Source organism: Bufo gargarizans, chromosome 4 (assembly GCF_014858855.1).
Source record: "Bufo gargarizans isolate SCDJY-AF-19 chromosome 4, ASM1485885v1, whole genome shotgun sequence".
Lineage (NCBI taxonomy): Eukaryota > Metazoa > Chordata > Amphibia > Anura > Bufonidae > Bufo > Bufo gargarizans.
Window position 1 is genome coordinate 254339161 of NC_058083.1, and position 24451 is coordinate 254363611.

The 24451-nt window shown below is 39.4% G+C and overlaps 1 protein-coding gene across 1 annotated transcript; it reads left to right on the forward strand.

The window, feature by feature from the left end:
- Positions 1 to 1367: 1367 nt before the first annotated feature.
- POU3F2 (POU class 3 homeobox 2) lies at positions 1368 to 3029 on the forward strand. The gene has a single exon (XM_044291558.1). The coding sequence runs from the start codon at positions 1431 to 1433 to the stop codon at positions 2574 to 2576; it is 1146 nt and encodes a 381-aa protein (XP_044147493.1). The 5' UTR covers positions 1368 to 1430; the 3' UTR covers positions 2577 to 3029.
- Positions 3030 to 24451: the final 21422 nt, after the last annotated feature.

A 24451-nucleotide genomic window follows, 5' to 3' on the forward strand; every position in this document is an offset into this window, starting at 1 on the left:
CGATAGAGAAAGACACATTATTACCTGTCAGTCTGATGGGACAGCGCTGCTGACAGCCTGATGTCTGTATAGAGTGGGGGAGAGACAGGGGATGGACTGGGGGATAGAGAGATAGATAGATAGATAGATAGATAGATATTAGATAGATAGATAGATAGATAGATAGATAGATATTAGATAGATAGATATTAGATAGATAGAAGATTGATTGATTGATTGATTGATTAATAGATAGATAGATAGATAGATAGATAGGTAATAGACAGACAGATCAGATGTGAGCATCTAAATGGAACCTATAAAATGTAATGTAATTGTATAGATAGATGTGTGCTAAATAGAAAGAATGATACAGATCATGAAAGATTATCATGATGATAATAGACATCATATATGATAGATAGATAGATAGATAGATAGATAGATAGATAGATGGACAGAAAGATATTATAAAGATGATTGATTGATTGATTGATTGATTGATAGATAATAGATAGATAGATAGATAGATAGATGATAGATATGGGATAGATAGATAGATAGATAGATGATAGATAGATAGATAGATAGATAGATAGATAGGGGATAGATAATAGATAGATAGATAGATAGATAGATAGATAGATGATAGATAGATAGATAGATAGATAGATAGATAGATAGATAGATAGATAGATAGGGGATAGATAATAGATAGATAGATAGATAGATAGATAGATAGATAGATAGATAGATAGACGATAGCTAGTAGTCAGGGTGACCCACCATGCCAGCCCGTCCTCAGTGCCACACGCTCCGGTCCGGTCCCAGCCTCGGTTCCTCAGTCATTGGCTGGCTCCACGGCTTGACTCTCCTAATGACATTCCGGGTAATTGCAGTGACATCAGCAGTCGCGCTGCTATTGCATAAAGCCAAGTGACAGCGGCTAATCTGAAAGTGAAATCTCTCTAACGGTTCTGAATAGACCGGGCGGTGGGGGGGCGCAGGACAGCCACTCGCCCGTCAGGCATACAGGAGGGGGCGCTAGCACTCCCCAGAAAGACTCAGAGAACAGTTTATGGGATGATAGGAGTTTTATTTCCAGTGTGAGGGGCCCCGCCGTACACAGCAGCCCTCACTGCTCCTCTTCCATGTGGCTGCAGCAGCTTGCAGGTTGGTAAGGAGAGTGGGCAGGGCGTCTAGAGACGTCCTCCAATCAGCTCTCAGGGCTGACTCCGGTTGCTAATGGTATCCACGTAAATCACACAGGAGGCAGCCAATAGAAAGCGCGGGGAGGCGGGGCCAGAGACGCGTGCACAGGCTGCTGCAGGGGAGAGAGGGGCAGAGACAAGCGGGAGAGGGAAGAGAGAGAGGGGCGCCTGGGGCGAGGGGAAGTAGCTGTCAAATGCTCGGCTCCTTTAACCAGGGCTATCAGTCGGGCTCGGAGAGTCATGGCGACCACAGCGTCTAACCACTACAACCTGCTGAGCTCCAGCTCGTCCATCGTGCATGCGGAGCCCGGTGGCATGCAGCAGGCTGCGGGATACAGGGATGCACAGACTCTGGTGCAGAGCGATTACACATTGCAGAGCAATGGGCACCCTCTGAGCCACGCACACCAGTGGATTACGGCTCTGTCTCACGGGGATGGGGCACCCTGGTCCACTAGTCCCCTGGGCCAGCAGGACATTAAACCCACAGTGCAGCCCAGCAGGGAGGAGTTGCACAGCGCAGGGACTTTACAGCACCAGAGCAGAGGTCCTCATCTGGTGCACCCAGCACACGGGAACCACCACAGTGCAGGGGCATGGAGGACCACCACCTCAGCTCATCTGCCCAGCATGGCTACCACCAACGGCCAGGGTCTCATCTACTCCCAGCCGTCTTTCACAGTCAATGGCATGATCAACCCAGGCTCCGGCCAAGGCATGCACCATCACGGGTTGAGGGAAGCCCATGAGGACCACCACGGCGACCATGGCATTCAACAACAGTCCCAGCAGCAACAACAGCACTCCCAGCACCAGGGTCACCACGACCACTCAGATGAGGATACCCCAACTTCAGATGACCTGGAGCAGTTTGCCAAGCAGTTTAAGCAGAGGAGAATCAAACTAGGATTTACCCAAGCTGACGTTGGACTGGCCCTGGGCACTCTGTATGGCAATGTCTTCTCCCAGACCACCATCTGCAGGTTCGAGGCCCTGCAGCTGAGCTTTAAGAACATGTGCAAGCTCAAGCCTTTGTTGAACAAGTGGCTGGAAGAGGCGGACTCGTCCTCTGGAAGTCCTACCAGTATAGACAAGATAGCAGCTCAGGGCAGGAAAAGGAAAAAGAGGACCTCCATTGAGGTCAGCGTCAAGGGGGCCCTGGAAAGTCATTTCCTCAAGTGTCCCAAGCCATCTGCCCAGGAGATCACATCCCTTGCGGACAGTCTACAGCTAGAAAAGGAGGTGGTCAGAGTTTGGTTTTGTAACAGGAGACAGAAAGAGAAAAGGATGACTCCACCAGGAGGGACTATTCCAGGGGCAGAGGATGTATATGGGGCTAGCAGAGACACACCGCCACACCTTGGGGTGCAGACTCCGGTCCAGTGAAGCCTCGATCACCCAACATTTAGAACTTTTCATTGTCCTTTTTATACTAGGAGAGAACAAAGCAGCTCACTGGACTATCATACTTGGTAGCAGGTGTAGTGATGTGTTATGACCTTTACAGGAGACTACCCAGGCAATGGAGTAGAGTGAGTATACACCACATACATGGCAGGGGCTTATGTAGAGTAAAGGAAGCCACCCAAGTCTACACCATGAACAATGGTGACACCAAGAGTTATGATGATGATGATGATGAGTCTACTGTGTGTATCTAATGTGGAGCCCTAAGTTACCATGTGGACTTTCTGTATAAAGTCTGAGATAATTGCACTGTAAGGAAATGATTGAAGTTTACATGAACCATTCAATGAAGATTATTCCTCCAGAACCCATAGACTGGCGGTGGATATAGACAGGCAGCAATTGTAGGGTTAATGGCACCATGTTACACAGTTCTCCCCTTTGTTTTAAGTTCTTATGTGTTTGTGGACCTTGTTATAAAAGTTATGTTCCCAATTTTGTGTTCTTCTTATTTACCCCTCCCATATTTGATAGCTTCCATAAGATAATACAGGAAGCCTGATACCTCAGCCAGGGCCAAAGGGGACATCACTGTCCTATATATTATAGGAATATCCTATACCTTTAATATTGTAAGTATGCTTCATGTTCAGCCATTGTCCAAGCCCAGAACATAGAAGGAATAGGAGAAGAAAATCAATGTATCCTCTGATTGCTTCATTTTACCAAAGAGGCCTGAGGTCCTGAGGAGGAAAAGGCTAAGTGTATCCAGAATAATTGCACCAGTGAATTGGTGCTTTGAATATATTCAGCCATGAGGTTGATGAATCTTTTTATAATTTAATATTTATAGCAGAACCAGGATCTAGTCCACACCAGGCACAATATTTAATTTTTTTAGCGTTTTTTTTAATTATTATTTAGAATTGATATTTTCCCCTCTTCTCAGACTGATTAGATTTTTTTTTCTTTGCATTTTATTTTCAGCAGATGTGAGACTTTAGAAGGATCTTGCTTTCATCTATTGTGGGAAAGGGACTAGGGGGGGACAAAGGATCTACCCATTTCAATCTCTATTCAGTGCGATGTCTATAAGCTGAATTCTTGGAGGTAAACCGCTAGCCCCAGTCTAACAAAGGCTTGGCCGGCCAGAAATGAAGCTTCATTCCCCAGTCTAGTAAAAAAAAAAAAAAAAAAAAAAAGTTAGATAGGAAAAGAGTGAAGGAACATGCAGGAACATCATCCGATCACTAGCCATGACCTAAGGTTTTGCACTGGAGTTGCTAATCCAGCTACAGAAGGGTTAACCTAATGACAAACTTCATTGAAGTGTTCCATGTTTAACAGGAATGTGGGGCATCCTTGGCTCTATAGGGCGTTGTGGGCACCACTCTACCAACTCACCACACTGTACAACTGTGTAAATATGTTCAAATGTGTCTTATAAATGCAGAAATAGTTTAAACGTTAATTTTGTCTATGTTTTTTAATGCTGCCCAGGGAGATATTTTTCATATAAGTGGCCTCCGCCTCACTGTATATTTATTTCTTCAACAAAAAAAAAAATCTGGAAACTTTTTTTTTTTTTTCTTCTTCTTTTACTTTTCTGTCGGTTTTAAGAAGTAGGTGAATGGAATCCATATACAGATGTACATTTTACAGACTCTTCTTTCTGGTCTATTTTGAATGTGCTCGTGGGGAGAAATAAAAAGCTGATCTTCTATATTTATGTTAAAGGAAGATTTTATTATTTCCATAAAGATACAGAAGAGCTATGGAATCCGATTTCTTTTCTTCATGTCACCACACACCTGCCATTCCAGGAATGACCACCGATATGCCACTGATCACACTGACGGTAGCTGTATGGGTGAAGCTATGCGCTTTATACAGGGAGACATGCCTTCACTGGGGTCCGGCGCGGTTCTCATTGAAGCGCATCTTTACTGTATAAACGTGGGTCATTAATAACGTGAATGCAAATGAAATGTAGATGAGCAAAAATCTATATTCAAGGAATAAATTATTTCCATGCATATAGATTATTCCATTGTAGTAAATATTCCAATGGTAAAGAAGTAAAAAAAAAATGTGGCTGTCTACACACATATAGTAAATATTACTAGATATATATATATATATATATATATATATATATATTTATATTTGCATATATATACATTTTTACCTATATATGTAAATATATATATATTCACATTTGCATTTGCATATAAATATATATATATATATATATATATATATATAAATTTGCAATTATATATGTTAATGAATATATATATATATATATATATATATATATATATATGTATAATCATATTTTCAATCATGTTTGTATTCGTATTGTTCAACTAGACTGAATGTGTGGGGTAGACTGGAATCTGGCTATTACATTTGATGATCTTTTCAGGCTGCAGTCAATAATAGATGCGTTCAGGTTCAGCTAAATAGTCTGGGAGGAAAGTGTCAGGAAGAAGAAGTGTTGGTGGCCGCAGCCATGCTGATGGTCAGTGCTCAGTCCCACTCCGGCCAGCACTGGCTGCCTGTGCCTCTGCAGGACGGGGCCCCTGGCTGCCCTCTCCCAGGCACTGATTGATGGATGCCTGGAGCTCATTGTGTTGTATGGGGCAGACAGCGTGCTGTAGGTCATATAGCCACACAGTGTGAGAGAGAAGATTCTTGGCTTCAGAGTAGTGTTATGTGTGTGTGTGTATATATATATATATATATATATATATACTTCTTCACATAATATGCGTGTGCTATGAAGGTTTTCTATGACAATGGTAGGCACAGGTCTTTTGCATTGTACAGCACAGGAGGCCTTCCTCCCCTGGCACAGGAGGGTGCTAGCAGTAGTCACAGATGTTTAGCAGTGCTAGTGCCCTAGGCGGGTTGTCAGTAAACAAGAGCTTGTGCCTGGTGCTGGGTCTATCCTGTGCCACCAATCCTCCTGGCAGTGCTGCTCCACTCAGATCACAAACCGAAGCCGGTGTTATGGCTATGGGACTCTCCTATGGAGATGATGTGTGCTGGTGCAAAAGAGAATGTCCGAAACTACATTACAACGGGAGAAGGGCATTTGAAATAATATATGTGTGAGGTGGACGTTTTACTGTTATTTTTCTTTATATTAATCTTGATAGATTATCTTCTATATATCTCATATCTATTTATCTAATCTATCATCTATTATCTATCTTATCTATCTATATATATTATCTATCTCTTATCTATCTATATATCTATCCATCTATCTATTATCTATCTGTCCATCTATCTCATATCTATTTATCTATCTAATATATATATATATATATATATATATATATATATATATATATTCTATCTATCTCATATCTATTTATTATCTATCTATCTATTTATCTATTATCTATCTATTATCTATCTACCTGTCAGTCCATCCACTGCTACTTTACCTGCTTCTAAAAACAACAATAATGAAATACCCCAGAATTAGATGCTTCTAGCAAACAAATATAACGCTGTTAGCTGTGTAAATGTAGATAGCGCTTTAAAAAAATATTTGGTCTTAAATGTTTTCTCTAGTTTTAACTATACATAAGTCTCCATTGTAAAATTATTATAATAATAATAATAATTATTATTATTATTAATAATAATAATAATAATAATAATCAATAGTATTGGAGAAGCAACAGCATTTTTAACAAGTAATAGAACCCATTTTATTTTACGAAATTGTTACTAATAAAATATATAATAACACTGTATGGTATTGGATACAAGATGTGTTGGACTAACGCTGGTATAGATAGATAGATAGATAGATAGATAGATAGATAGATAGGTAGAAGATAGGTAGATAGTAGATAAAAACAGGGTAAGTCCAACACATCTTCTATATATAGAGAGAGAGAGAGAGAGATTGATAGATTGAGAGTTATTAATAACATTATAGATACATAGATACGTTTTCATATTCCTGTATATAGCTTTGTTTATTTTGTAATTAAATCAAATATTCCCTTTCTGTATTAATTTATTTAAAATATATATTTTATTTTTTTACAAACCACATTTCCACTAAGCCCAGATTGCCGGGGGCATACAGTGAATGCAGTACATCCATAGAATTGGCGCTTTAATTCAGTAGGTGGAATAAATAAAAGTACTAATAGCATTGATAATGCAGACAGTACCTGTGGTATTTGTGGCACGGTGAAGTTCGTGTCCTGCGGATGAATAATGGCTGTTGTGTGATGACCTGGCGATGTGTGATATGAGCTTCAGTCCTTCTCCGGGACTGACCCCAGGACTGTATACATAGTCACCTATTAATAGGATTAGGGGTTTGCTTGTGTTGTGTAATAATGAGAAGCTGCCACCATTTATTGCCAGGGTGAGGTGGCCTTTAAGGCCAGTGGAGTGGGACTCCCTGTGAGGGAAGCTCCATCCAGCTGCTTAGTGTATATGTCTGCGTTGTGTCTTCCAGCCCCCCTCCCCTCCTCCAGGATGATGCAGCTCAGTGCCCCCCAGCCTGGACTTGTGCACAACATCCATTAGGAAACTAATACGGATGTGATTGTCGGGGCGGGCTGAGGTGCCTGATCCTGCAGCACCCAGTGTACATCCGATAACCGTGTGTGTACACACTGCCTTACCCCCACACAGGCCCATTACTCTAATTACTCTCATTAGTCGATTGAAATGTTTGCTACTTGATTTGAAGCGACAACCACTGGCTGTACATTTCTGTATGAGAAGAAGCCAAGTGCTGGGTGTGATGTCCTCTGCACACAAGACATGGGGAGATACACCTATACATCATGTATGTGGGGGTGGGGGAGAGATAGGTGTTTGTAGAAGCAGGTAAAGTAGCAGTGGGTGGGCAGACAGGTAGGTAGATAATAGATAGATAACAGGTATATATTGATACATAGATAAATATGTACATAATAGATAGATATGTGATAGATAACAGAGATATATTGATACATAAATATGTACATAATAGATATGTGAATAGATAGATAACAGATATATATATATATATATATATATATATATATACATATATGTACATTATAGATAGATAATAGAGCTATAGATAGATGGATAATAGATAGATATTAGATAGATACATACATAACAGATATATATATATATATATATATATATACATATATATATATATATATATACATAAATAAATATGTACATGATAGATAGATGATAAGATGATAGATAATAAAGAGATAATAGAGAGATAGATGGATAATAGAGAGCTAGATACATAATAGATAGATAATGATAGATAGATAGATAGATAGATATGATATGATAGATATTAGACACAAACGACTGCTGGATAGATAATAGATGCATAACAAACACATAGATGGATACATAAACAGATACTGTAGATCGATAGATACATACACAAATAACAGAATAGATGATATATAAATAGATAGATAGATAGATAGATAACAGACATATATTGATACATAGATATAAATACATAACAGACATGATAGATACATAAACAGATACATACACAAATGACTGATAGATAATAGATGCATAACAGACACATGGATGGATACATAAACAGATACTGTAGATCGATAGATATATACACAAATAACTGAATAGATAGATAATTAGAATTGGTCGTTTTGCTGTTTATTTTCTGCATTGAGTAAAGCTTGTGGAGGTGTAGCTGTAATCCAGCCGTGTGTATCCTCTGTCTATAGCATTCTCCCTAGCCTCTGCCTTGTACTACCTCTGCACCACTGATGTGGATATCCTCTGTGTCTATAGCATTTTCCCCAGCCTCTGCCTTGTACTACCTCTGCACCACTGATGTGGCTATCCTCTGTGTCTATAGCATTCTCCACAGCCCCTGCCTTGTTCTACATATGCACCACTGATGTGGATATCCTCTGTGTCTATAGCATTCTCCCCAGCCCCTGCTCTGTACTACCTCTGCCCCACTGATGTGGATATCCTCTGTCTATAGCATTCTCCCCAGCCCCTGCCTTGTACTGCCTCTGCACCACTAATGTGGATATCCTCTGTGTCTATAGCATTCTCCACAGCACCTGCCTTGTACTACCTCTACACCACTGATGTGGATATCCTCTGTATCTATAGCATTCTCCCCAGCCCCTGCCTTGTACTACCTCTGCACCACTGATGTGGATATCCTCTGTGTCTATAGCATTCACCACAGCTCCTGCCTTGTACTACCTCTACACCACTGATGTGGATATTCTCTGTGTCTATAGCATTTTCCCCAGCCCCTGCCCTGTACTACCTCTGCACCACTGATGTGGATATCCTCTGTGTCTATAGCATTTGCCCCAGCCCCTGCCCTGTACTACCTCTGCGCCACTGATGTGGATATCCTCTGTGTCTATAGCATTCTCCCCAGCCCCTGCCTTGTACTACCTCTGCACCACTGATGTGGATATCCTCTGTTTCTATAGCATTCTCCCCAGCCCCTGCCTTGTACTACCTCTGCACCACTGATGTGGATATCCTCTGTGTCTATAGCATTCTCCCCAGCCCCTGCCTTGAACTACCTCTGATGTGGATATCCTCTGTGTCTATAGCATTTGCCCCAGCCCCTGCCCTGTACTACCTCTGCGCCACTGATGTGGATATCCTCTGTGTCTATAGCATTCTCCCCAGCCCCTGCCTTGTACTACCTCTGCACCACTGATGTGGATATCCTCTGTTTCTATAGCATTCTCCCCAGCCCCTGCCTTGTACTACCTCTGCACCACTGATGTGGATATCCTCTGTGTCTATAGCATTCTCCCCAGCCCCTGCCTTGAACTACCTCTGATGTGGATATCCTCTGTGTCTATAGCATTTTCCCCAGCCCCTGCTCTGTACTACCTCTGCACCACTGATGTGGATATCCTCTGTGTCTATAGCATTTTCCCCAGCCCCTGCCTTGTACTACCTCTGCACCACTGATGTGGATATCCTCTGTATCTATAGCATTCTCCCCAGCCCCTGCCTTGTACTACCTCTGCACCACTGATGTGGATATCCTCTGTATCTATAGCATTCTCCCCAGCCCCTGCCTTGTACTACCTCTGCACCACTGATGTGGATACTTGCTCTCCACCTAATACCTTTAGGTAAATAGAAATCACTTATGCATTCGCATCGCTTTAACCAAATTGCTTTTTCCCCTCAGTGCACCCAGGTTCTGTGTAATTGTGTCCCACAAGCCTTAAATGAATGTTACTATTAATTGATAAGATCAGGTAATCAGACATTGCTTTTCGATAGGGAATTGTAATTAAAACTTCAATCCCCTCTTGCTCTCTGTACATAGTTTGGGAAAGTTCAGGGTAATAGAACACAGTAATGTAGGAGCAGGGATTATTTCTTCTTACCTAAATTACAATCGCTATTGATCAATCGTTGTCAGTTACCTGGGATTAAAGGGGCACCGACTACAATGAAGGGCTGAAAGCATACTCATCTGCTGTGCACATGTGGCTTCAGGAAGGGCTCAGCCACTGCTAAGAGAAGGGCTCATTTATTCTGTATTTTATTGATTATTGGCAGTGTATAGCTGGAAACCCACACATACAGGCATGACATCTGGTGCTTCCCTTTCCACTTCACTGGTCATTGATACTATCTATCATGTATGTATGTATTTCTGTATCAATCCACCCATATGTCTGCTATGCATCTACCTATCTATTCATCTGTCTGTTTTATATATGTATCTATCATCACATGTATGTATCTGTCCATCTTTATGTCTGTTGTAAGATTTTATATATATATATGTGTGTAAAATCTCCTCGCCCATATGCACACACATGTATCTGTCCATCTATATGTCTATTATATATGATTATGTATATATCATCTCCTCGCCCATATGCACACACATGTATCTGTCCATCTATATGTCTGTTATATATGATTATATATATATATATGTATCTCTCATTTCCTCTCCCATATGTATCTGTCCATCTATATGTCTGTTATATGATTATATATATATATATATATATATATAATCTATCATCTCCTCACCCTAATGCACACGTGTATCTGTCCATCTATATGTCCATTATATGATTATGTATATATGTATCTATCATCTCCTCGCCCATATGCACACACATGTATCTGTCCAGCTATATGTCTGTTATGATTATATATATATATATATAAATCTATCATCTCCTCACCCTAAGGCCTCATGCACACAACCGTTGTTGTGTCCCGTGTCCGTTGTTCCGTTTTCCGTGATTTTCTGCGGACCCATTGACTTTTAATGGGTCTGTGGAAAATTCGGAAAATGCACCGTTTGTCATCCGCGTCCGTGATCCGTGTTTCTAGTCCGTGAAAAAATATGACCTGTTCTATTTTTTTCGCGGACACATTCAAGTCAATGGGTCCGTGAAAAAACACGGATGCACACAAGATTGTCATCCGCGTCCGTGATCCGTGTCCGTTTTTTTTCCTATCATTTGCAAGGCAAATTTTTTTTCACTTTCCTTCATGTCTGGTGATCCTCCAAAAATCAAGGAAGACACACGGAAACAAAAACGGAAACGGATCACGGAACAACGGAACCCCGTTTTGCGGACCGTGAAAAAATACTGTTGTGTGCATGAGGCCTAATGCACACACGTGTCTGTCCATCTATATGTCTGTTATATATGATTATGTATATATCATCTCCTCGCCCATATGCACACACATGTATCTGTCCATCTATGTCTGTTATATATGATTATGTATATATCATCTCCTCGCCCATATGCACACACATGTATCTGTCCATCTATATGTCTGTTATATATGATTATGTATATATCATCTCCTCGCCCATATGCACACACATGTATCTGTCCATCTATGTCTGTTATATATTATTATGTATATATCATCTCCTCGCCCATATGCACACACATGTATCTGTCCATCTATGTCTGTTATATATGATTATGTATATATCATCTCCTCACCCATATGCACACACATGTATCTGTCCATCTATGTCTGTTATATATTATTATGTATATATCATCTCCTCGCCCATATGCACACACATGTATCTGTCCATCTATGTCTGTTATATATTATTATGTATATATCATCCCCTCGCCCATATGCACACACATGTATCTGTCCATCTATGTCTGTTATATATGATTATGTATATATCATCTCTTCACCCATATGCACACACATGTATCTGTCCATCTATATGTCTGTTATATATGATTATGTATATATCATCTCCTCGCCCATATGCACACACATGTATCTGTCTATCTATATGTCTGTTATATATTATTATGTATATATCATCTCCTCGCCCATATGCACACACATGTATCTGTCCATCTATATGTCTGTTATATATGATTATGTATATATCATCTCTTCACCCATATGCACACACATGTATCTGTCCATCTATATGTCTGTTATATATGATTATGTATATATCATCTCCTCACCCATATGCACACACATGTATCTGTCCATCTATATGTCTGTTATATATGATTATGTATATATCATCTCCTCGCCCATATGCACACACATGTATCTGTCCATCTATATGTCTGTTATATATTATTATGTATATATCATCTCCTCGCCCATATGCACACACATGTATCTGTCCATCTATATGTCTGTTATATATGATTATGTATATATCATCTCCTCGCCCATATGCACACACATGTATCTGTCATCTATATATCTGTTATATATGATTATGTATATATGTATATATCATCTCCTCGCCCATATGCACACACATGTATCTGTCCATCTATGTCTGTTATATATTATTATGTATATATCATCTCCTCGCCCATATGCACACACATGTATCTGTCCATCTATATATCTGTTATATATGATTATGTATATGTATATATCATCTCCTCGCCCATATGCACACACATGTATCTGTCCATCTATGTCTGTTATATATTATTATGTATATATCATCTCCTCGCCCATATGCACACACATGTATCTGTCCATCTATATGTCTGTTATATATTATTATGTATATATCATCTCCTCGCCCATATGCACACACATGTATCTGTCCATCTATATGTCTGTTATATATGATTATGTATATATCATCTCCTCACCCATATGCACACACATGTATCTGTCTATCTATATGTCTGTTATATATTATTATGTATATATCATCTCCTCGCCCATATGCACACACATGTATCTGTCCATCTATGTCTGTTATATATTATTATGTATATATCATCTCCTCGCCCATATGCACACACATGTATCTGTCCATCTATATGTCTGTTATATATGATTATGTATATATCATCTCCTCGCCCATATGCACACACATGTATCTGTCCATCTATATGTCTGTTATATATGATTATGTATATATCATCTCCTCGCCCATATGCACACACATGTATCTGTCCATCTATGTCTGTTATATATGATTATGTATATATCATCTCCTCGCCCATATGCACACACATGTATCTGTCCATCTATATGTCTGTTATATATGATTATGTATATATCATCTCCTCGCCCATATGCACACACATGTATCTGTCCATCTATATGTCTGTTATATATGATTATGTATATATCATCTCCTCGCCCATATGCACACACATGTATCTGTCCATCTATATGTCTGTTATATATGATTATGTATATATCATCTCCTCGCCCATATGCACACACATGTATCTGTCCATCTATATGTCTGTTATATATGATTATGTATATATCATCTCCTCACCCATATGCACACACATGTATCTGTCCATCTATATGTCTGTTATATATGATTATGTATATATCATCTCCTCGCCCATATGCACACACATGTATCTGTCCATCTATATGTCTGTTATATATTATTATGTATATATCATCTCCTCGCCCATATGCACACACATGTATCTGTCCATCTATATGTCTGTTATATATTATTATGTATATATCATCTCCTCGCCCATATGCACACACATGTATCTGTCCATCTATATGTCTGTTATATATGATTATGTATATATCATCTCCTCGCCCATATGCACACACATGTATCTGTCCATCTATATGTCTGTTATATATTATTATGTATATATCATCTCCTCGCCCATATGCACACACATGTATCTGTCCATCTATATGTCTGTTATATATGATTATGTATATATCATCTCCTCGCCCATATGCACACACATGTATCTGTCCATCTATATGTCTGATTTATCCATCTATCTATTTACAGATTTCTCTCTCATCTTTTGCTGCAGTAAGACTATCGTATAAAATGAATGAAAACTATAATAATGCTATAATTCCATATTAGTTTATGAGAATGATACACAATTATCATGTCTGCCATGCTAACAGGTCAATAAGCAATGCTAATATGCTTCCATCTTTTCTTGTGACTACACTAGCAGACAGTGTGCAGCTATTTTGAGCAAACATTTACTTGTGTGTGTGTTGTGTGGATGCTTTGTAATACACGAGTGATACAAGTGCTGTTATTTTAGCTTTGATGTTCTTTCCCATGGTATTTAGAAAGTGAGCACTGTTTTTCTCCTTCTGTGCTGTCAGCTTAGCCTATTGAATAATAGAGCTCTAGCGACCCCTATAGACAGCATGGAGGTACTGCTCATTCCTAACTGAATGGTCTAAATCAGGCATCCTCAAACTGCAGCCCTCCAGCTGTTGTAAAACTACAACTCCCACAATGCCCTGCTGTAGGCTGTTTGGGCATGCTGGGAGTTGTAGTTTTGCAACAGCTGGAGGGCCACAGTTTGAGGATGCCTGGTCTAAATAATAATTTCCACCATGTAATTAAAGTTTCCAATGCAATACTAATGCATAGCCGATGATCATGGAAGTTATTAGACCTCTGCACATATGTCCGGCGATCCAGTTCAGATCCCCTCCGTCGTGAAGTAGAAACTGCCGGAGAGAACCTGAAGCCAGAACTGAACCCGCAGTTTTCTATTGGATCGCTCTCATACATCCATTGCATCAGTTGTGATGCTGGATGCCAAATAGTGACGCTGCATGCTCAGTTTTTCTGTTCGGTACTATCGGTGTACAGGTGCCGGATATGTGGACTGAAGTTCAGTGCACATGTAACAGTACTGCCTGGTTTCAGGATGAAAATAACTAATATATGTGAAGCCGGCCTACATATATATAGCAATAGATGGATGAGAGATAGATACTATGCATAGCTCCTGGTTAGACACAGTTCATTAAGTTTTTTATTTATTTTTTACATGGGACTGCTTATAACCCTTTATCCTTAGCCTGCTTTCACATAGTCAGTGGTTTCAGCCTACACCGAGATACGGTATAATAAGATTCGTACCTATTCTGTGTTTTTGATCAGCACCTGGTTTGGGCTCAGAATCACTGATGGAAATCACTGATCAAACACTGACCTGACAGTGAATGTGCGAAAGCAGGCTGACAGTTATCTCTACTGCATAATATTATAGGCAGAAAATGTAAGGCAAATTCTGCTCTGTGTGTCTGTAGATGTGTGTGTGTATATATATATATATATATATATATATATATGAAAAGCGAAAAAGTAGGACTGCACTCCTGAGTTGTAGTGAAATCAATAAAAACTTTTATTCACCCATAATGTGGCAAACTTGCGACGTTTCGGCTCACAAGAGCCTTCCTCAAGCTTGTGAGCTGAAACGTCGCAAGTTTGCCATATTATGGGTGAATAAAAGTTTTTATTGATTCCACTACAACTCAGGAGTGCAGCACTACTTTTTCGCTTTTTATACTATTGGGTATTGCCGTGACCCTTTGCTGGACATTGCACCCGTTTCCTGGATGGTGCTCCCGCTGGATTTTTTTCTTCAATATATATATATATATATATATATATATATATATATACACACACATCTACAGTAAGGCTTGAGAACAGTCCCAGTAAGCGGACTAAAACGTTACATGGGTGAATAAAGGACTTCACATTTTTTCACCAATTGGAAGTGCTGCGGTCTTTTTTCATTATATATATAGAGAGAGAGAGATAAGGAACATCTCATATTGCCTACTCATAATCAGCACTAGGCGCTGAAGATTATAGCAGGGCTGAATTTGTCATATCGTGCTCCCTGTGCACCTATAGAGGTCCCTGGGTTGGGGTTATATGGTAAAGGTATCCGCAGTTTTATGGAAATTGTCCGATATATCTGAAATACTGTAAAGCATGTGACGGCACAATGCATGTGATGATAGGACGTACTTAGTAGTGAGCTCACCTTGCAGTGTTGACCTAGCCTACAAGCTCCACTCTGAGGCTTTCCTCTTGTCTAACATCACAATACAACCAAGTGGTTCTTCTATTAGTAGGAACTTTTCATTGACAGGGATGTGTGACAGGAGGAAAATAATTTGCAAGTCTCTGAAGGTTTGGAGGAGTGATCACAGGACAGGCTGTATTGTGACAGTGCGGCGCTGCTATGGTGAGATGTATCTTCAGATGAGCCAGTGACAATGCCATCTTCAAAGCCTCTCACAACAAGCAGCCTCACGTTTGATATTTTGATTCAATAGGACCTGAGCTTCACAAGATTCCCCTTTCCTGTTTATCACTTTCTTCCTTATAGTTCTGATTTCTTCCCTCACCCAGTGTCTTTCTGGTGCCTGCTCAAATTAAGCTTGTCTTGTTTCCATCCTGACAACTGTTCCACGACTTGTCCTTCTTCAAACTCCTCAAAGACTCTCTCATCCTGCCTGATCTTCCCCAGCAATCCTTCTGAATTTGCTTCTTGTCTTGCAGCTGATGCTGAGCAGGCTGAAGGATAAATGCATTTAAACGCCACTTTGCAATAGATGCACAAGATCCATAAACCTGTTCTCTGCTTAATGGCGCTGAGGCTCCCAGGCTGGAAAGGGTTAAAAGTATACACGGTGCAATGCATAAAACCAATTTTTGTTACCACTGTCTTTAATGTATAACGTAGAGTACTATATTGCAGTATGGCATCAACGTTAATGGAGTCCTTATAAGGGCTCATGCACACGACTGATTGTGGATCCGCAAAAACACAGATACCGGCCATGTGCGTTCCATATTTTGCGGAAAGGAAGAGCTGGCCCCTAATAGAACAGTCCTATCGTTGTCCATAATGTGGACAATTATAGGACATGTTCTATTTCTTTTGCGGAACGGGCATGTGCGCACGGTAGTTTTTCCTGTAGCCCAATATCGGCATATGGGCTGGAAAAAAACTGAAAATACATGGAAAAAAATACGTTTGTGTGCATGAGCGATTTTTTTTATTTTTGGTAAAAGCGCCGCCACCAGACGTTTGCTGAAAGCTATTTTGTTAATTAGAAGGTGTTTTTCAAGACTCTGGCATCATTAAGAAAAATATTTTGCTGCTGTATTTTTTCTTTCTGGTGTTTTGACATTTACTTTTCTGTAGGGGGATGCCAGAAAAAAAAAATGTCTCACACTGCTAAAAATACCATAAAAACTGCATGCAATATGGAAAAAAAAAACTTGTGTTTTCCATGCAATTTTTTACAGGTAGAAGAAACACCAGTGCAAAGTCATGTGCAGGACCCCTGTATGAATTGTTACCTGATACAGATATTGCTTCTTAGGGTCTGTTCACATTTCATTTTTGCATTACAGTCAGTGTATTACATACCTTCCCATAGGCCCCTATGCGTCCATAGCATTTCTAGAGATTCTTTTTTTTATATTTGAAAGTATAGTCCAAGGTATACCTCTGATGGAAACAAAACGTGAATAGACCCTTTTTCCAGAAGATGGGAAGACATATTTAAGGTGTCTTCACACGAGTTCTTTTTGCAGTAGGTCTTTAGATGCCTGCAGCCTAGAGCACATTGGCAGCAGTAAGTCCCATAGAGATGAATAGGATTTTTCAAGTGATCTTGATTAAACTGTCATCATTAGTAGTTTTCACAAATATACCTTATTGACATATTTTATTTTTTACGCCAAATAGGGGTGCAACTAAGCAGTTATTATATATTGACCAAAATTTGTGAATTGTCCTGTATACATTCCTAAATGTGCTGCAGGTAGCAATGAGACAGAAAAGACTAAAGATTATGGCTGAATCATACCTTGAGAAGTTTTTCTGCCCATTTCTATTTTTTTAACACTTTTTTTTTTTTAAAGCATAAAATATAAGTTTAGATTAATTTTACATTTACTATATTATGGACCCTATTAACATACTACATTTTCTATTTTCCTGTCCCGACCAAGGGGATTCAAATTGATGCACTTTCCATTCGGTAGAAATGAATGGGATATGTCAAGCCAAATGTTACAGTGCAGAAATGTCTCACGTATTTCAAGAGCAACCATTAAAAGAAAAAGCCTTAATGGATGAGTTTAATTGGTTACAACAAACAAGCAGATGTAAGAAGAGAAAGATCATGTAAGAAGAAAATATGTTTTATAAAAAGTTACACTTATGTTTTAGAGTAATGCATTTTAACATTGAAGTCCATAGTGTATTAGCAGTAACAGCAACAATAGTAATACAGAGTGATCAATTCTGTGTATATATATACTTCACTATAATTGTCAATATCATTATCAGAACAGTTAATAATTCTTATTTTTCATAGAAACTATCCTACAATATTTGTTGACATGTCTTTTAAGAACTGCAAACTGTTATAATTCAGTAGTTTGTCCTACAGAGATGAACTTCTCTGTCATGATAGTTATTTTTGCAAAAATATACTACAGAAAAATAACATATAAAGAAAAGAAAAACAAGCCCTGCCATAAGAGTATTCTAATTTATGTTAATAAATGATGATAATAATATTCATTTACCAGCCAAGCATTACCCTTGGTTTTTTTTAATTAATTTTGCTTATACTTTTCTGGCAGTCAGAATAATAGCAATAAAAATATATTGTTGTCAATGTTATTAACATTAGACAATGCATAATAATTCTCATGCTCCCATATTCTATTATTATAAATAGACTATGAGATATATTCTAAATAGAATCATAGTATATTATTACAGGTATAGTGTTTCAGTATAGTCGGATTTATGAATGTCTCTATGGTAAGGTTATGAATAATGATAATTCATATTACTATTATATTCCTTTTGTTATAAAGGTAGTGTGGCTTGTGTTACCCTCTAGGTTAACTGAAGCCCTTTATATTCTAAGCCTCTTCAGATTTTAGCCAAAGACAATGGAGGAGTTCAAACTGCTTTCACCATTACAGACTCATTAATAAGAGCATCTCTGAATCTGCGAACCCTGCAGAACTGCAAAATGACTTTTTACACTATGGCAGAGTTTAACAAAAGATGACATAGTCTATGGATATTCGATTTTGTGTATCTTCCATACATAATGAGTATGTAAAAAAAAGCTTCTAGTCAAAGGGCGTCTTATTAGATGAGGTTTGTATGTGGCTTTCATACTAATTCAGAGGAAGGGAAAAAAAAAACATTTACAAATCATTAGTATTAGGCAGTGCCATTATACAGGCCTTTCTTACCCATTCCATTATCTTTCCTTTTTCATTTCCATGTAGCTAATTTTACCTCTCCGTTTTTATTGCTGTGCTTACTAACCTTTAAGCTGCAGTGGGTATAATAGAAGGGCAAACAATTTTCTCACAGTTAACTAGACAGCATAAATGTCACATGTTGCAAACTGAAGCCTATTTGCAAAAAGAAAAAGAGACAACGGTGAATACATAGCGTGCTGTAATCCCAGTGATTTGCTTTCCACCGTCATGCTGCTGGAGCTTACTGCCACTGTATCTCTCAGCTCTGGAGTGATGGATTGTTTACTGCAGCACTAAACAAAGAAATAGTGGACCACACCGCCATACATCACGGGGCAACTGGCCTTTGCGGACAGCAAGCAATGATTGCACGCTGGATTCGAAAAACTCACTCTCTGTTACACTGTTATTTTTATTTTTTTTATAAAACCAATTATCAGTCACAAATGATTCAATTAGATACTATTAAATAGATACTGTGCAGCAGTGAACTGGATAGCAAAGCCCTTAACGAGGTATAAATCCTGAGACCAAATTCCAGAGACAATCAAAATTAGAAATAAAAATGATCCACCAATACATTCAAAGTCTATTACCATGAATTATCAATATTTATTCAGATATTCAAATTATCATTGTATTTCCAATACTTGATACACACTAAATTCTAATTAGAATAATAGATCTTACCCCATATAACTGCTAAGGGTACAGTGGCTTAGCTAGAAATGACTGTGCCCCACAGCAAATTTTTGAATGGGGGCCCCCCTCCCCCAGTAATTTTTTAGCGACCCCTTCCTTTCATGCCGGCCCCATTCCTGTGGCTAGTAAAGATCGCTCTCTCAGACCAGGCCCGGCAGCTGTTCCATCTATACTGTCACTGTATAGGATTTCATTGTGTAATACTGTTGAGGGAGCCCTGACAAAATCTTTTAGTCCTGCTCCTCCTGGATGGGCCCCTTCTGGGTCAGGGCCCCAAAGCAGCCGCTTCCCCTATAGCTACGCCCTTGTAAGGGTATATTCACACGCAGCAGATTTGTTGCAGAAATTGGTTCTATTAATCTGAATGGGGTTGTTTCTACAAATAGATGTATGGGAAAGTTGCATTAATTTCAGCAGCAAATCCGCCAGGTGTGTATATATATCTTAGTACAGCTTTTCCCAGACATAATAATAGCATTTAGGGTTTAATGTAAGGGTACTTTCACACTAGCGGTTTTCTTTTCCGGCACTGAGTTCCGTCCTAGGGGCTCAATACCGGAAAAGAACTGATCAGTTTTATCCCCATGCATTCTGAATGGAGAACAATCCGTTCAGGATGCATCAGGATGTCTTCAGTTCAGTCTTTTTGACTTTTCAGGATGGAGATAATACCGCAGCATGTTGCGGTTTTATCTCCGGCTAAAAAAAAAACTGAACACTTGCCTGAATTCCAATTTCCGCATTGACGGATCCAGTATTCCAGTCTGCGCATGCGCAGACCTTTAATAATGTGGAAAAAAAAATACCGGATCCGTTTTGCCTGATAACACCAGAAAAAAAACCTGATCTGGTATCGCAATGACATGCGTTTGCATACAGTTTGCCCGATCAGGCAGGCAGTTCAGGCAACGGAACTGCCTGCCGGAATCAAACAACGCAAGTGTGAAAGTACCCTAAGACACACATAATGTATTAGGCTGAGTGCACATATGTCAGTTGTTTCAGATGGGATCCGGACACAACTAATATACTATATGTATACTGCACTCCGGTGCACAAGTCAGGTGTCTATAGACAGATGGCGCCGAACAAAAACACGTAGCATGCAGCGGTTTTCTGTCTGTTGCTATTAGACATCCGGTGTCGTGCCGAATGCATGTGAACAATCCCATAGAAAAGTATGGAATCAGTCCTTCAGTTCCCATCCGGTATTTTCTGCACCATGCTGAAGGGGAATTGAGCCAGATCGCCAGACATATGTGAAGTGGTCCGAGGTTTCACCATCTTGATATTAATATAGTGTATAAATGTAGTTTTGGCCCTTCCTTTAGTCTATTACAGATATAACTAATTAGGGCTCATGCACAAGACCGTATGCATTTTACGGTCCGCAAAAAACGGATCAGCCCAAAATACGGATGACATCCATGTGCATTCTGAATTTTGCGGAACGGAACAGCTGCCCCTAATAGAACAGTACTATCCTTGGCTGTGATGCGGACAATAATAGGACATGTTCTATTTTTTGCATAAAGGACATACGGAAACGGAATGCACATGGAGTAACTTCCGTTTCATTTGCAGACCCATTGAAATGAATGGTTCCGTATACGGTCCGCAAAAAAAACAAAGAACGGACACGGAAAGAAAATGCGTTTGTGTGTATGATTCCTTACAGATATCTATAGGAAATTATAGGAATAGATTGTATAGCACTGGTAACATTTAAATACATTGCGAATGGACTGAGGCAATTTAGGAGCAAAAATAACGTACTGCTTGTCCAGTCCAGTAGTGGGTTATTGTCAAGGCAGTTTTAATTTTGCTTTTAGAGGACGTTCTTCTTTTTAGGTGGGCACAGGTCCTTTGTTCACATCGGGAATAGACGTGGGACAAATGCCAGCCAACAGTTGTCTTGGGCTGTCCATAGCGTTCATTAACATGCATGTTTGGCTCAGCCAAATATGCTCGTTAATCCCCATGGATGAAATAGGGTAAATGGCTGCCAAACACCACTGGCACCACTTATCTCCTGGGGGAAAACAATAAGATCATATGTAAAAATTAAACATGGGCAATTTAATTGCTCCAAAGAGAGCAGCCCTCACAGACAGATCACTGGTTAGTCCTGCTGAAAAACAGAGATCCGGTGTGAATAGGCCACAAGAGCGCAAGAAATAAAGTCCATCTTCTGAGATCTAGTTATTGAGCAGAAGGACATGTCTGACTAAAGAAGCACTCCCATGTAAACCAAATTGATGCATGATTATTGTTACTAGAGGTAGTAAAGAGAATCTGTCGCCACCCCATGTCTATTTTAGTAAATAAGTGCATTTCCCATGAAATAGCAATTCTGGGGTGTCTTTTATTATTACTCTGTGTTGTGCTGTTCCTCTGTTAACCCTCCTAGAAATGTACAAATAAAGTGACAACTGGGTGTTGCCAGTTGGGCATGCCCCCGCCCCCCATACTCTGACATCTAATCAGTGCCGACTTTGTAGGGACACACCCCTTTGACAAAGGGAGTGGTAACACCCAGCTGACAATTTATTCATACATTTCTAGGAGCAATAACAGTGGAAGAGCACATCTCATAGTTCTAGAAATGCTCTTCCAGAAGTACTCATTAAAGAGACATGTCAGGAGACCACTTTAACCTCCACCATTATTCACAATGGGTTTATAAACTAGGGGATTGTCAAGAGTTTTTTCTATACTAAAGGCGGATAAGTGGGCACATATCACAAAAATACTCTGCAGTATCTTCTCCCACTCCATTTCACTGCGTTTCCTAAAAGAAAAAACACTAGTGTGAATGTAACCATATTACACCTTTCTATGGGACACTTACATTGTTTGTCTCTTCCACATGGACCCTTGTGCTATCAGGCCAAAAATAAATAGCATGTTCAGATGTGATACAGGCAGACGTAGAATAAAATGAATGCATTGGATAAAACATTAAGAGGGGTTGAGCGACCATGAAATTAAATGCTATTTTAATATAATTAAAGGGAACCTGTCATCAACGTTCTGCTGCCCATACTAACGACAGTATAAAGTAGAGACAGGTGAGTTGATTTCAGCGGTCTGTCATTTAAAAGGTAAAAGTAAGAGGTTGCCGAGAATCAACATCACAATCATTACAGACTGGGCCTGGAAAAGAGTCACGGTCACCTGAGAAGAGTCCTTGTTATTCATGATCTCCTTCTCTCCCTGCCCACCTGCTGATGACTGACAGGCTTCTACCTAGTTTTCTCCCTTTCTCTCTAGGAGAGAACTGACAATCATCAGCAGATGGGTGAGAGTGCAGGAGATTATGAATAACCAGGACTCTTCTCAGGTAGATCTGACTCTTTTCAAGGCCTGGGCTGCAATGATTATGATGCTGGTTCTCAGCAATCACTTACTTTTAGCTCATGCATTTCTGTCACTAATTTATGCTGCCCTCAGTGAGATCACCATAAAATTGATGACGGGTTCCCTTTAAGCATGAAAAACTAGTTACTTCTGTAATTTACTTTCTGTTATAAAACTGTTGTGAGATATTCTCTTTACTTCATTATAATAGCACCCCCTGGTGTTTAATCTGTATAGTAATGCGCACATCGTTCCTCATCGTCATCCTTCAACTGCCACCAGCCATATCTAGTGTTTGAAGCTGTGACTGTTACAAAGTGAGAGCTGCAGCAGAAAGGACACACCCCTGGGCTGCCAACCTGAGCAATGAATGGGGATAACTCGAGAGCCATGTGAGGTACAGGGCTGGTTCTAGCTTTGGTATGAAGCTATTGTCATGTCCTATATGAGGTCCGATTTTCATTTTTTTACATTAATCATGAGGTAATCCCTTTCATGTGAATTCTATGCACACAATTTTTATTTGCAGAACATAAACTGCCCTCAGTGGGTAGCTCCTGTAGAAGACTTTTAACATCATTTTACATCATTACATTTAGTACTTATGTTAGATCTTATACTAAATGCGACCTCCTAAGCCTATTTGCATGCTGTGCACAAGCTCTTTCTTTACTATGTAATTAAACAACACCACAAGAAGGAATATGCAAAGCATGATGGGCACATTATCAAAGACGACAAGAACACAAGCATTTAGTGCTGGGAAAGCGGCACACATCTCTCCAGGAACGCAGTGTAATGGGTATGTCCTGACAGTGCTTTATACAGCGGTTATGCAGTGGGATTGGAATGGTATCCACTCACACAGGCTGATTTATTAAAGTCATTGAACAAATACAAAATAAATTCAACTTTTCAATAAAATCTATGAAATCCATAAAAAAATGCTAAAGTTGTTTTTAAATCACATCAAATTTAAGGAGGGGTAAATCCAATAGCAATTTTTTTTCTTTTACGTGAAAGTGATGAAGAATTGAAAATGGTCAAAACTGCTACATCTTTATGCAACAGTTTTACTGAATGACTGTAGTCTGTCCAGGCATGCTGGGAGTTGTAGTTTTGCAACAGCTGGAGAGTCGCAGGTTGGGCATCCCTGGGTTATGCTAACCCAAGTTTAGAAAGAAAT